Here is a 14,385-nt window from a genome sequence, read left to right on the forward strand (position 1 = left end):
CTAGCAAACGAGAGATCCAATTCTTGTCTATTCTTGCCAGGCCTGTTTTCTATGAGCTAAGTTTTACCGGAATGAAATGGGAATTTCATAAATCTCTTTCTGTGTGTGAGATTTATTGGGTGTGGTTTAGAAAAAGAATGCAGTTCCACAAACCAGACCTTTTGAATATTATTTTCTTCTAAAGTTGCATTGAATACTCGAGAAATTAAAATATATTTTACATTATACACCATTTCCTCACATATGTTATTTTGCTGATCCTGATTTAAATGGATTTAACAGAATTCTCTTATTAATATTAAAGAGACAGATTATGAAAATCAAGTGTTTTCCCAAGGTGATCTTTATAAAAGACAGAAAGTTCCCTCATATACCAAAACATTCACAGCCGCGTTTTTTTTTTGCACTAGAAAAAAACTGGAAATAAAGTAGATTCTATCAACTGGGGGATGGTGAAAGAAATTGGCATATGAATGTAATAAATTATTATTGTGCAATAAGAAATAATAGATAAGCTAGTAGGCAGCATGGTAAGACCACAGGCTTTGGAGTTAAGAGGACTTGGATTCAAATCCTGCACCAGTGTGAACTTGGGCAAGTCTCTGAATTTCCCTGGGCTTCAGTTCCCTCACTTGTAAAATGTAAAATGAGTAGATGGCCTCAAAGATCCCTTTCAGCTCTATATCTAGTTTTCTGCACTCAGAGAAGCATGGCAAAGTCCTCTTTTCCACCCCTTAGAGCATGTATAGATCTGCTTCTGGCTAAGCCAAAAACTTTCTGCTTGAGAGCTAAGCCAAAAAAGCTGATGACTCAGGAAGGTCACACTTGATAGAAGGAAAAGTCAGGTTTCAGCTATCAAGTTGCTTGGAAGCAGCTCTTTAAGAAGACAAACTGTGACTCCAAATGGGAAGTTGAAACAAGGGAAGGTCTTTCCCTACTCTGCAATAATAGTGGGACTCCCAACTCCCATGGAGAGGGTAGACTCAGACAGCCCAATCTTGTATCAGAATCCTGCCTTTTTTCACTTGAGTGTTTGATTTAGCATCAACCCTGTGAACACAGAAAGATCTTGAAAGACCTGTGAATGCTGATGACAAGCACATTGTACCAGAGTGGTTGTGGTTACCATCAGAGCAGCAGTAATGGAGTAGGGCTTAGAACAGTGAAAACTTTGCCCCCAGACAAAAAGATCCCACTTGGTGTTTGACTGAACTGTGCTCATTGGAGGTGAAATGAGAACTGACTAATTAGAAGCCTTGTTGGTGAAACTGTTCATGTCCTAGCGAGGCTTTCATATTAGTTCCCCATCTGATTGTAAAAGTAGTGATAAGGCAATATGATGTAGTAGGTAGAACACAAGAAGACATCGTTCGAATTCACTTGAGACACTTCCTAGCTAAGTGACTGAGTAAATCATTTATTCTTCCAGTGCCTGGGCAGCTTGGTAGCGCAGAGGATATAGCACTAGGCTTCAAGTCAGGAAGAGTTGAGTCAAAATCTGGTCTTAAATACTTATTGCCTGTATGACCCTAGGCAAGTCACTTAATTTTGGTCTATCTCAGGTTCCTCAACTGTAAAATGGAGATCAGATGAGCACCAACCTCACAATTCTGAGGATCAAATGAGATATTTGTAAAATGCTTAGCTTACTGCTTGAGGTACAGTAGGTGCTTAATAAATGCTTGTTCTCCTTCCCCTTAGTATCATCTGTAAAATAAAAGGATTTGATATCTAAGGTCCCTTTCAGCTGTAAATCTATTATCCTATGCTGTTACTGGATTCTGCTGTAATGATTGTTGCTTAGCCTTCCCTTTTTTTATGTGGGAATATATTACTGGCCCCATACCTGAGTCATGTGGGAACATTAGGTACCTTTTAAAGCCCTCTTCTTTCTGGAAACCCTAGACTAGAGCCAGACGAACCATGATGAGAATTAGCAACTTTTCTCAGGAAAGAAGGAAATGAACAATTTATATAAGGCCTGCTACATGTTAAGCACTGTGCTAAGTGCTTTGTAAATACCTCATTTAATCCTCACAGCAATATTGTGAGGGAGGTGCTATTATACCCACTTTAAAGCTGAAGAAACTGAAGCAAACAGTGGTTAAATGTAACCCAGGGTTACACAATTTATAAGTGTCGCAGTCCAAATTTGAACTCAAATCTTCCAGTCCCAAGCACTCTATCCAGTACCATTTAAATGAAGTTGAGGTGGAGGTGGAAATCAAAGAGAGAAGTGATGAGACTACTTCCTCTATTGGGAAGTCATACTTCCGCTAGAGGTGAAACCTTTGCAAACCACAGTGGCAAGGAAAAGCCAGAGATGGGCCCAAGTTCAGATCTTCATCTCCTGTGATGACAGCGGAGCTATGCCTAGCTAGCCACCAGGTTAGATTTGCGTGAATTGATGTAGAAAGAAGAGGAACTAAAATGATATGCAAGACTACAGCAAGTATAAATTAAAGAGGCCACTAAAGAGAAGTCAAAATTTGAGTAACTGTAATAACCAATAATGGTCTAGGAGATCAGGCAGTGAAACATACTTTGTCTCTAGGGAGAAAGGCAAGGTATTAGAGGTAAAATATTTCATACAGTATCAGATATGGCATGATTTTTTTTTTTGTTAACGGTTCTTCGACACAAAAGGCAGAGGCTGGGGATACAGAGGCACATGTGATATGATATATGTATATATGTTACATGTGTTTCTATATACATACACACATACATACACATAATATACATATATATTTGTCATTTGGTTGTTTTCAATTGTGTACAACTCTTCATGATCTCTTTCTAGGGTTTTCTTGGCACAGATACTGGAATGATTTATCATTTCCTTTTCCCAGTGATGGGGTGCTTGGGTCCCAATTCTAAAATCACGTTGCTCTTTAAAAATCACATTTCTCCCTAGGCTCAAAACACTATTCCAGGCAGTTTCTTCTCAGCCCAAGAACAGCCTGGCCCAGCAAAACTGCTATCTCCCTTCTTGCTACAGTAGCCAGCTGAACCTATAGAATTTATTAGTTTGAACCAGCTGTGGGCTGGCTGAATTGGCCGTGTATCGGATCATAACAACATTTACTACTCACTGACCAATCGTATAAATCCCAGACTTAGACATACGTATACTCCCTTACATTTATCTTGTCCAACAAGACATTGATGAGAGCAGCCTGGTATTCCTTAGACAGTCCTGAGCATTAGCTGACTTAATGATGTTTCAGGCCTAAAACCATACCTCCATGTAGCCATAGGCGCCCCCCCCAGGCTATTTCCTGATGAACTCTGGGTAAAATACCTGCTCAGTAGATACTAAAAGTGTATGTTCCTTTAAGAACTAGCCACTCCTTAATCCCACCCTTCATCACCTAGTCATCACACTTGGCACATGTCATACTATAGAATATATTATAAAAACTTTACCTGTACCCCATTCAAATCGCAAGTTTCCTAAGAACTCTTGCCTGCTGAAAAGCTTAATAAATCTTTACCACCTTGAATTCAAGAATGCTTAAGTCCTCAAATTCATTCCAGGGGACCTGCCCCTGGTACTGTGGTCTTTGGGGGGGGGGGGCTCTCATTCTCCCCACCATCAGCTCTTCCTGAGTCCAGGCCTGGCACACTATTCACTGTGTCACTTACCAACCCCGCCCCCCACTCCCCCACCCCCGTATATAGATATGGATACATGTACATATACACATACGTGTATGCCATATACACAACACAAATACACACATATATGTGTGTTTGTATATGTATTCTTGCAAAACAATAACAGGAAAGAAGGATGAAGGAAACAAGCATTTATTAAGCCTTTACTATATGCTAGCACTACTCTGTTAAGCACTGGAGATACAAATAGTCCCTGCCCTCAAAGAATTTATATTCTAATATGAGAGGCCAACACATAAAAAGGAGCTGAAAATTGAAGTTGGAGGTGAGGAGAAAGGGAAAGCATGGTTTTAAAATCCAGAAAATTAGGAACGGGGCTGAAAGGAGAATGAAGGCATATTTTAGAAAACTAAAGGAAGTCCATAGAAGACTAAAAGTAAACAGGAATGTTTTAGGAGAATGTTTAAGAATCAAAGGAAATGACTCATTGGCAAAGTGCTTGCTAAAGAGAATAACCTTTGGACTTCCCAGCAGAGAACCTTATTTTCTCCCCACCCTAAACTGGGCTGGGGAGGTTTACCACTCACTGATTCTAAGTTCTAGGATAAGCCACTGTGTATTCCCTAGACTTTCTGTCCTCAGACCAGAAACCTTGCTTTGTTCTATGGGGACTTAAAGGGATCCAGATCTCAAGGATAGCATTGGACACATGAAAGCATTGGAGCTTATATTTCTTCTCGTCCAAGAATTCAGAAAGCTTGACAATCAATTGATTGACTAAAACACCACCTCTGTGAAAAGGTAAGTGGCAGAAATGAATGTTTTTAGTTTAAGAATTTTAACTCAGTAAGATAGAAGTTCTAAGATACAGGAAATCAGTAGTAGAAAAGATTAAGTTCCATGTCTAGTCCATTTACTTTAAGAGAAAGCAATCATATTTCTCAGAAAGGGAAGTGACTAGAGAAATTTGGTCAGGAATTCATCTAGGAATGTAGATACTTTTTCTCTTGGCACCTTGGCCTTTCTCTCTATTTCCAAAAAATCAAATTCTCCCTTACACAGTTTTTATAAATATTATGACAGTCCTGCCCAAAGTCCCTGCAACTCAAAAAAATCTAAGCATTTTAATATTAAATTCAATATATTTATTGAGAATCTAATATATACAAGACACTATGTTACTCAAAAAAATGAATAATAAAGTCTCTGATCTTAGAGAGGAAAAGATACTCTCATAGGGGGAGGATCAGATTAGAGAAAATTAATGGAAAGAAAACTGTATTTTGGTAGCCTTTTAGTAATTGAGATGCCAAGGTTACTCTGGCAGAAAGGGACCTCTGCACAGCCAAAGGGGAAGAGGTGCTGCTGATACTCCAGTTGTATAAGTCTTAAGAGAACAGAGGTCACCTACAAAACTGACCCCATAAGAGTTGGAGATGACAACATTCAACCTTGGTCATCCAAGGGCCCAAATTTGGCATTATAGGCCAGTAGACCTGAGTATACTAGTTCACTCACAAAGAATGAGGAGCTAAATGGTATAGAAGTATCTGGATTCTGGTCAACGGCAACACTGACATTTAATGCTACTTAAATGAAAGGTAACAATACCACTAATGTAGCCAGGCAAGTCTATTGGCATAAGACAATGTGCTCCCTTTCGGGTAGGATGGTACCTGGACAACAGAATAAAGTATGTATACTTCACATAGTATGATATCAAAGGAAGGTATACTTTGCATAGAACACTAATCTGTGGTACTTTTGAGTACACATCTACATATGCTGTTATATACCTACGGAGGTATTTGGTCTATTTACCACCATACTATGTGATATGCATACTTTACGTGTAGCTATGTTTCATAAAATTTGATAATGTGGTATAATGTGTACCTACAGATTGTACACATGCACCTGGTATATGTGTTTTGTTTTGTTTTTTAACTGGAGGGGCGGAGAATGTAGCAAGAATTCCCAATAAGGAGAACCCCATTTATAGTGAGGTCATGCACCCTGGGTATAGGTGCTGATTGGAAGAGAGTAAGGACTCCATTTCCCATGAGTCCCTGAGCTTAGGGGCAGGCATTAAGTGGATCAAAGCAAGGTTGCTGAGAGGAAGAAGTCAGTTGACTGACTCCCAAGGTTGAAAAAGTTACCTGAAAGAGTAGTCATCAGTGGTAGTTATTACAGTTGCTGTCAGGCCAGTGCCTGAGGTTTCCAAAGATCAGGCAGCATCTATAAGAATTGTGGTGACTTAGCTGGGTTATACACATGAGCAGTGTTGATAAATGAACTCTGGGCATCAGAAAGTATAGAACAAGAACAAAGAGACCCCAATTAGACAAAAGAAGCACCAGATCCTAGAAAGGAAATCATTGTTATTTTTACTGAACACACTCTAATCTCAATCCTTCCACAATGCAGACTTCTCTATTTATCAAGTCAATCAGTATTTATATAAAGCACCTACCATATGCTAAGTGCTATGGTGATACAAAGAAAGGCAAAAACAGTTCTTGCCCTCAAGGAGCTCACAATCTATTGATACTTTTGAAAATACATTTGAATTGATAACCTTTATTTTTCCATCATCTATAATGCCCATTCTGTTCTCTCTTTCCCTCTAGAGCCTTATAATAAAAGAATGTATGTATATAGTAAAATATAATTTAAAAAGAAGAAAAAGAAAAACACATTCATCAAAACTAATCAAGATATTGAAAAAAATATGACTTGTGCAATGTTCCACACCTATAGTCTCCCACCATTTACAAAAACATAGACAGAGGCATCATTTCATATTTCCTCTTTGGTGCCAAGCATGGTCATTATAATATTGTACTATCTGGGTACAATTGCATTGTTTTTGTCCTTTCCAATACATTGTCATAGTCATTGTGTATACTGTCTTCCTGATTCTGCTTACTTCAGTTCTGGATTCCTCCTATTCATCATTTCTTATAGCACAGTAATATTTCATTACATGCACCTTACAAAACTTTTTTAGCCATTCCCTAGTAAACGAACTTTGGTTGTACTTCCATTCTTTGCTACTACGAAAGGTGCTGCTATAAATATTTTTTATCTGTCTAGGGAATTTCTTTTGGTCATTGACCTCCTTGGGTATGTGGCTAGCAGTTGCATCTTAGTGTCAAGAAAGAGGAGAACTGAGAGAAATTTATTGCATTTGCTGATGAGAAAGTGACCTTTGAAAGAAAATCTTCAGTAGTGCGACGAGACTAGAAGGCAGATTGCCAAGGACTAAGCAACTTTTGAAGGCTATAAGTTATAGAACAATTGCTGATCTGCATTGGGAGGAGTTTCCTCTTCCAGAGTTCCCAAATAACTCATAAATGCTGACCAAAAATAAAGGAATAAGTATACATGAGTTGAGAAAATAGAAACAGCAAATGCAGACTATTCTTTTAAGAAGTCTGACAACAAAAGGAAAGTGAGAGATGAAATGGCAGTTTAAAAGCATAGCATAGCGAAACATGTTTTTTTTAGGATGGAGATTTCATAGAATCACAGAACTTCAGAGTTGGAAAGGACTCCAGAGACTATCTACTCCAATACATACAAGAAGAAAAATGCCTTTTAACAACCTGCCCAACAAGTGGCCATCCAGTCTGAAGGTCCCCAGTGAGGAGGATGCAAGACGGACCATTACACTGATGGATAAACTAATTCTTGGGAAGTTTTTCCTTACATAAAATCCAACTTATCTTCTTTCCAGCTTCTATATATTTTTCATATTTCTACCCCCCAAGGCCAAGCAAAACAAGTCTAACCTCTCTTTTACGTGACAGTCCTCATGTACTTAAAGACAGCTTCAGACTACTCTTTTCCCCATTTTTCTATAATCTTCCTCATTTCCTTCAAATGGTCCTCATATAACATGAACTTATGGTCCTTCACCACCCTGGTTGCCCTCTTTAGGACACTTACCAATTTCTCAATGTCCTTCCTAAAATTTGGCCCCCTGCCTCAGACTGTCCCCAGAAAATGACACTAGATGTTTTGTGACTAGGGTGGAGTACAATGGAGCGGTGCTCTTTTTATTCCTTTATTTATTATCTCCTGCTCTTGATGAGCTTAAGATTACATCTGGGGGAGCTGCCAACTTAGACTTTCAGTTGTATTTTAGTCTTGTCTGATTCTGTTACTCCATTTGGGATTTTCTTGGCAAACTGACTAGAGTGGTTTGCCATTTCCTTCTCCAGCTCATTTAACAGATGTGGAAATTGAGGCAAACAGGGTTAAGTGACCCACCCAGGGTCACACAGCTAGGAAGTACCTGAGACCAGATTTGAAGTCAGACTAAACTACTGTTTAACCATGTTTACACCATCTCGTACTTATGAAATTAATTTTTTAACCTGTGTGTAAGCCTTCACTTTATTCCTATTTAATTTCATCTAATTAGATTGAGCTTAACTGTTCTAAACTGTCAGTGTCTTTTTGGATCTTACCTGTTATCCAGTGGTTAAGTATCCTTCTGGGGCATGTTTGTTTAAAAAAAAAGGAAAGGAACACTCTTGGGGAGGGACAGGGTCAAAAGAGAGAGCAGAAGAAATGGGGGGCAGGATAGGATGGAGGGAAATATAGTTAGTCTTACACAAAATGACTGTTATGGAAATCATTTGCAAAACTATACAGATATGGCCTATATTGAATTGCTTGCCTTCCCAAAGGGAATGGGTGGGGAGGGAGGGAGGAAGAGAAGTTGGAACTCAAAGTTTTAGGAACAACTGTTGAGTATTGTTCTTGCATACAACTAAGAAATGAGAAATACAGGTAATGGGGTATAGAAAGTTATCTTGCCCTACAGGACAAAAGAGAAGATGGGGATAAGGGAAGGAAAGGATGTTAGAAGGGAGGACAGATTGGTGATAGGGGTAATTAGAATGCTCGGCGTTTTGGGGTGGGGGAGGGGAGAAATGGGGAGAAAATTTGGAACCCAAAATTTTGTGGAAATGAATGTTGAAAACTTAAATAAATAAATTTAAATACAAAAAAAAAGGAAAGGAGTCAGTGATGAGATAGAGATGGCAGATTCAAGAGAAAGAAAATGAGATAATTTATGCAGCAAGGTTTTAGAAGAAGTGGTAGGGGGTGTGGTCAAGTGCAGAGGCAAAGAAGTTAATCTTGGCACACACACAAAACTTTTTCCTCTGAGACAGGAGAAGCAAGAGAAAAGAAAGGGTGGCTTAAGAGAAATATTGAGGTAGAAAGGAGGGAAGTTGAGAGAACTCATAGATGACAGATTGCTAAGCAGTAAGCAGCTCTCAAAGTCTTAAACTGAAGAATAATTGGTAGCATTCCTTGGTAGAAGGCATTTCCTCACCAAGACTACTTAGCAAATAATTTGATGTAGCAGAAAGAGTAAATGGATTATGAGTAAGAAGAAGTGGGTTTAAATTCCAGCTCTGCTATTCATTTTACTTCTGGCCTCAGTTTCCTCATTGGTCAAAAAAAAAAGAAAAGAAGTTGGACTAGAGAACCTCTAAAGTCGCTGGTAGTATTAACTTATGTGATTCTTAGTTTCTGGGGGAAAAGGATATGGCAAATCAAGATGATGGCTCCATGCTTCAGGCAGTATAAATTAAGTCACTTGGGAAGATTAAGTAGTATAGTATCTAGAGGAAAATCCTAACACCTGTCTCTTACATTTACCACCTGTGTGACCATTGGCACTTACTCCTCTTACAAATTAGCCAATAAACTCTTATTAAGCACCTACTATGGGCCAGGCACTGTGCTAAATCTCTAAATTACAGATGAAGTGCTGATAAGCCTCCTTGGAGGGACTTCTAACACCAGGGAATGAAATCATGGTTCCTAGAAAAAGCTGTGTGTGCTGGCTGGATTACCCCTTAAACTTGATAATACCTGGATGAAAATGTTGGGAGTGTGATTTGTACCCCTTCTCTCATAAGATTTAGTATAGTGTTTTATGAATTTAGAGTTCACCTAATCCAATCTCCTTTCAGAGATGGAGAAACTAAAGCTTCCAAAAGAGAAATGGAGCGTGGCCAAAGTCCGGTGGCAGTACAATCTTCAATTCTCAGTCTTTTTCCTACGTCACCTTGTTGCTATTGCTGCTGCTACTACAATTGCCACCAATAATAACTAATATTTTATAGAGATTCTAAGTTGGCAAAGTACTTCACATGGTAGGTGAACTCCCCAAAGGCCTAGCGAAGTGTCCAACCCATTTTTAATGCTCAACAAATAAGAAAACAATGATAACAATTATTGCAGCTAGATGGCGCAGTGAACAGATTGCTAGACCTGGAAAGTCAGGAAGTCTTGAATTCAAATTTGCATCAGACCCTTACTAGCAGTGCAATTCTAGATAAATTGCTTTACCTCTTTTAGCCTCAGGGTTCATATCTTTATAATGGGCATAACAGCACCGACCACACAGGCTTATTTCGAGAATCAAGTGGATAAGCGCTGGATAAATGCAAGCTATTGTTAGTTTCACCTGGACGAAGCCTGTTTTGTCAGTTTCATATCTTCTGTGTTCCCAGTACTGCCAACCCAGCTGTCAAACATTTAATCCCCCAAAGAGACAGGAAGGAAAGGAGAGAAAGATTTTTTAAAAGCCTTTTCTGGTAGGTTACGCTGAGAGAATGACAACAGCGGATCTCTTCGGCCCGCACTTCTCCCTCTGAACCATAGCTCCCCGCGTAGCACAGCCAAAGATGTCACTTGCGGGCTGGGGGGCAGCTGCGGGACGAGTTGCTCTCACCGGGAGGGTGACTATCTGCACAGTTCACTAGTTTCCCCAGGGCTACCTCAAAGGAAATGAGTGGGCGGCCATCTGCGGCGGATGCTGCTGTCACCATTCGTAGAGTACCCAGGCTGGGGAGCATGGACGCAGTTGCTCCTCATTTGATTCTTTCTTTCGGCCCCAGTTCCTCCCCCGTCCCCTCCCAGCTGGTCCCGTTTCCTCCTCCCCCCTCCCCACCTCCTTAGCCCAGGCAGCCAAAGGTTTCAGGCTCTGCCTCCCAGCTCTAGCCCCGGCTCTAACATAAGCCCTGCCACTAAGCAACCCCTCTGATTGCATCTCCCGGCCCTCCTCCTCCTCCTTTTCTCCCCCGCCTCTTCCGTTTCTCCAGGGAAAGGCAGAAACATCTGCATCACCCTTCTCTCACCTCAGCCTCTGCTTAGGTAATACGTTTTCCTTTTCACTTTCCTTTCCCCGCTCACTACCTCTTCTGCCGCTCTCAAGGTCAGATGGGCCCCAGGAGGGAGGGAGTCGGGGGAGGAGGAGAACGGGAAGAGAGAGGGGGAGTACTAGAAGCAGTTTTAGGCATTCCCTCTTGTGGCCCCCCATCGTGTTTTAAAGGCCTGGATTAGTAACCAAGAGCCGGGAGAGTTGCTTTCCTACCCGCCTCCTGCCGCTATCATCCCGGCCTCCGGGTGTAAAAATCCACCCCCCACCCCCACCCCCAGCTCCCCAAGGCCGAGACGTGAGTGGCTGCAGCTGCAACCAGGTTTGCCAACCAGCAGGAGACGGGGGAGGAGCCCAGGCAGTTTGCGTTCTCTCCCTCTGCTCTTTGAAAACAACCAGAAAGACTTGAAGTGGGCTTGGGAGGAAAGGTTAGAGGGAGACTGGTCTTAGTCATAAGGGTGGCTTGTTTTTAGATCTGAAGGAGGATACTAGCTGTTCTGACATTTGGGAAGCCGGGCTACAAGGTCTACAGGTAGGTGGCAAGCTGCAACCGCTTCCTCTCCAGTTGTGTTTGCACCCTGAGATCTTTTGCTCACCCACCCTCCGAGTGGTAACTCGTAGCTGTCAAACCCCTGATATCTTTCGGAGGCATCAGCACGCATGTAAAAATAAACTTCGTATGCCTCTGCTTGGGGAAAGGTTCTGTTTTCAGGTTTTTAATGCTCCATATTAACTCACACAATTTCAGTACTCTGCCTTGGGGAAACTCGTCCAACGTGTAGGGTCCAAATGGAAGGTGGGCAAGATGGTTAACCTAGATTTGATACAGCCCTACGTACTCTAGGACGTAAAAAAAACATAGTATTTATAAAGGAAACAAGCATTGTATGAGTGTGAGTGTAAATTTGAGATGAACAATGTCAGGGGCCAGATCGAGCATAACAAACTGCGTTCAGAACTGTACCTGTGTCAAACGAAAACTGAATTAAGGGCAAGGTGGTGATTTAAGTGTGAGATCCCAGGTGCTGAATAAAACAAGAGTTTGGCCTTTTCTGTTTGATTCACTGCTTTGAAACAAAAGAAGTTGATAAAGAATCAGCTCTTGGATTGAATGGGTACTTATTTACTGTTGAAAATAAGATAACCTTGCTGGCAGTGTGTAATTCAGTTGTTATCCTAGGGTGACCTCATTCTTACTCTTTGAAATAGTTGGTAAAAGGAAAAAAAGTGAAGGAAATGGAAGATTGATTTCACTTTGGAAACTTGTTAGTGTTCCAGTTTGGCTTCTTATTTTCCACTTTAAGCTCTTCTAGAGTTTTGTTTTGGTTTGGCTTTTTTGGTAGTACTCTTGTTACAAGTTTATTATTCAGAAGACGTTTTTAAGATGGCAGAATATAGGAATTTGTAATTTTCTACATTTCCTATGCGGAGAACCTAATATTTTATTTTTAGAATAGATGCAGTATTGGGAATATAATTTTGGAGAAATTGTATCCCAACCTTCTATATTTTCAGATGCCCTACTTACATTTCCAAGAATTTATATTTCTTTAATGGTCCTCCTTTAATGCGAAGGAGGCAATAAGAAAACTTTTTGAATGACCTATATTGGTCCTGTAAAACAAAAGTTCTACAATATAAATATTCATGTAAGTGATCTCATTCTATTTCCTTCTCTAATAACAGTAAAAATATTCTCTTTCCTCTGTGGTAAATAACCTACACCAATGTTTTTATTGAGGTTTTTTATTTTTTACATTTTCATCGTTCCCACCATTATCCTTTCCTTCCCCCTCCCAGAGAGCCATCCCATATAACAAATAGTATTTTTAAAGGCAAAAAAAGAAGACTACATCGATTCATTGAAAAAACATTTGTGAGGTGCAATACTTTGGAACTCCTGCCTCCAGAAAGGGGTGGACTGGGAGTGTGCTAGCTTTGATTTTCAAGACATTTGTTGTTGTCCAGTTGTGTCTGAATCTTCATGACCCCATCTGGGGTTTTCTTGGCAAACATATTGGAGTGGTTGCCCTTCTCTGGCTTATTTTACAGATGAGAAACTGAGACAAACATGGTTAAGTGACTTGCCCAGGGTCACACACATAGTAAGTGTCTGAGTCTGTATCTGAACTCAGGCCTTCCTGACTCCAGGCCTGGTACTCTAACCATTTCACCATCCAGCCACCCTTTCAAATCACACTTAATCTTTATTACTTTGCTGCATTCAGTTTTATTTTTTTTTGTATGTGGTGGTTTTCATCTACATTGTTGTAGAAATTGTATGTATTTTGTTGTCTCCACTTTTCGTATACTATTCACATAGATTTGTTCATTCTTCTTTGTGTTCATCACATCCATTATTTCTGAGAAATAGTAATATTCCATTATATTCATGAACCACGATTTGTTGAACTGTTCCCCAGTCAGTTGGCATCTACTTTGTTTTCAATTCTTTGCTATCACGAAAGGTGCTGCTATAAATATTTTGGTATATATGAGGACTTTCATCTTACCAATGGCTTTCTTGGGGAATAGTACAGTAATGGAACCTCCAGGTCAAAGGATATGGATATTTGTAGTCACTTTACATAATCCCAAATTGCTTTCCAAAATGGTTGTACTGATACACAGCTCCACCAACAAGGGTGTCGGTGTGCCTCTCATCCCACAACCCCTTCCAACATTGACTATTACCCAGGTCAACTGGACCAGAACTGGACTCTAACTTGGGGTGGCCAGAGCTAAACAGAGCAGGCTAGAGACAGGAGAGTTAGGAATCAAACAGAAGTTAAATTTATTTCAGAGTGAGGAAAATGGTTTCAAGTGGACAAATCCCCTCTTGAGAAGGAGGGCTTAACATACTGGGGCAAAGGCAGAGTTTATATACGTAAAAGGGGCTGGACCACAATATGATCATTCTCAGGTCCTGTGTAAGCAGTTCCTATGGTTTACATTTCTTAGACATGGGTCCCATGGGAACAATCTCTCAAATCTTATGGGTTGTAGAGAAAAATAAGAAAATAATTTCACTTCCTGTATCATTATCAATAAAATTTATATGTAAAATCCAATTAATCCTTAATTAACAAATCCTGAATCCAATTTTGAGAACTGATTAATAAAACATACTCAAAGCCTGATGAATAACTGAGAAGTCAATCATTCGCATATACATAGTTCGTAGAGAAAACAGTCTAGTCCTGTTGCTTTTCTCAAAATTTACTATTTCATTTATTTAGAAAACTTTTATATTACATCTTTGTCTTATTATGTTTTCTAATCTTTCTACCCTTAGGAGGGTATCATCCCTATATTATAATTTGACCACAAATATAGTTTAAAATTTTAAGATGTTTATACTTTAGAACCCTATTCTAGAAGCTCCGAGATGTTCCAGTGCCAATCTATTATTTAATTGATTTAGTGTTGTACCTACAAAATTTCTTGATTATGGAAATTTGCTGTAAAAGGAAAAATAGGGACATAGTTATAACAATGTCATGTATCATAACACAGGGAAAAACTCTGTCTGTTGGGGAGGGAAGGGGAATTCCCTTAGCTGTGTTTGATTCCAGGCA

General features: G+C 39.9%; 2 protein-coding genes across 9 annotated transcripts in view; one reads left to right on the top strand and one right to left on the bottom strand.

Annotated features, from left to right (window-relative positions):
- The window catches only part of HIBCH (3-hydroxyisobutyryl-CoA hydrolase), a 150,911-nt gene extending 139,857 nt beyond the window's left edge, over positions 1-11,054 (bottom strand). For 2 of the 3 annotated variants that reach the window (XM_072612663.1, XM_072612665.1), the window contains exon 1: positions 10,788-10,984. In XM_072612663.1, the coding sequence (XP_072468764.1) occupies positions 10,788-10,969 (182 nt within the window). In that variant the 5' untranslated portion in view covers positions 10,970-10,984. Of the gene's footprint in view, positions 1-10,787 lie in introns of all 3 variants that reach the window. The other variant, XM_072612664.1, reaches the window with a different exon arrangement.
- The window catches only part of INPP1 (inositol polyphosphate-1-phosphatase), a 60,630-nt gene continuing 50,397 nt past the window's right edge, over positions 4,153-14,385 (top strand). For 2 of the 6 annotated variants that reach the window (XM_072612673.1, XM_072612675.1), the window contains exon 1: positions 4,153-4,422. The gene's annotated coding sequence lies outside the window, so the exon portion shown is untranslated. Of the gene's footprint in view, positions 4,423-10,617; positions 10,804-11,091; positions 11,340-14,385 lie in introns of those variants that run through there. The other 4 variants (XM_072612678.1, XM_072612676.1, XM_072612677.1 and 1 more) reach the window with 4 other exon arrangements.

This window comes from Notamacropus eugenii, chromosome 5 (genome assembly GCF_028372415.1).
Source record: "Notamacropus eugenii isolate mMacEug1 chromosome 5, mMacEug1.pri_v2, whole genome shotgun sequence".
In the NCBI taxonomy this organism is placed as follows: Eukaryota; Metazoa; Chordata; class Mammalia; order Diprotodontia; family Macropodidae; genus Notamacropus; species Notamacropus eugenii.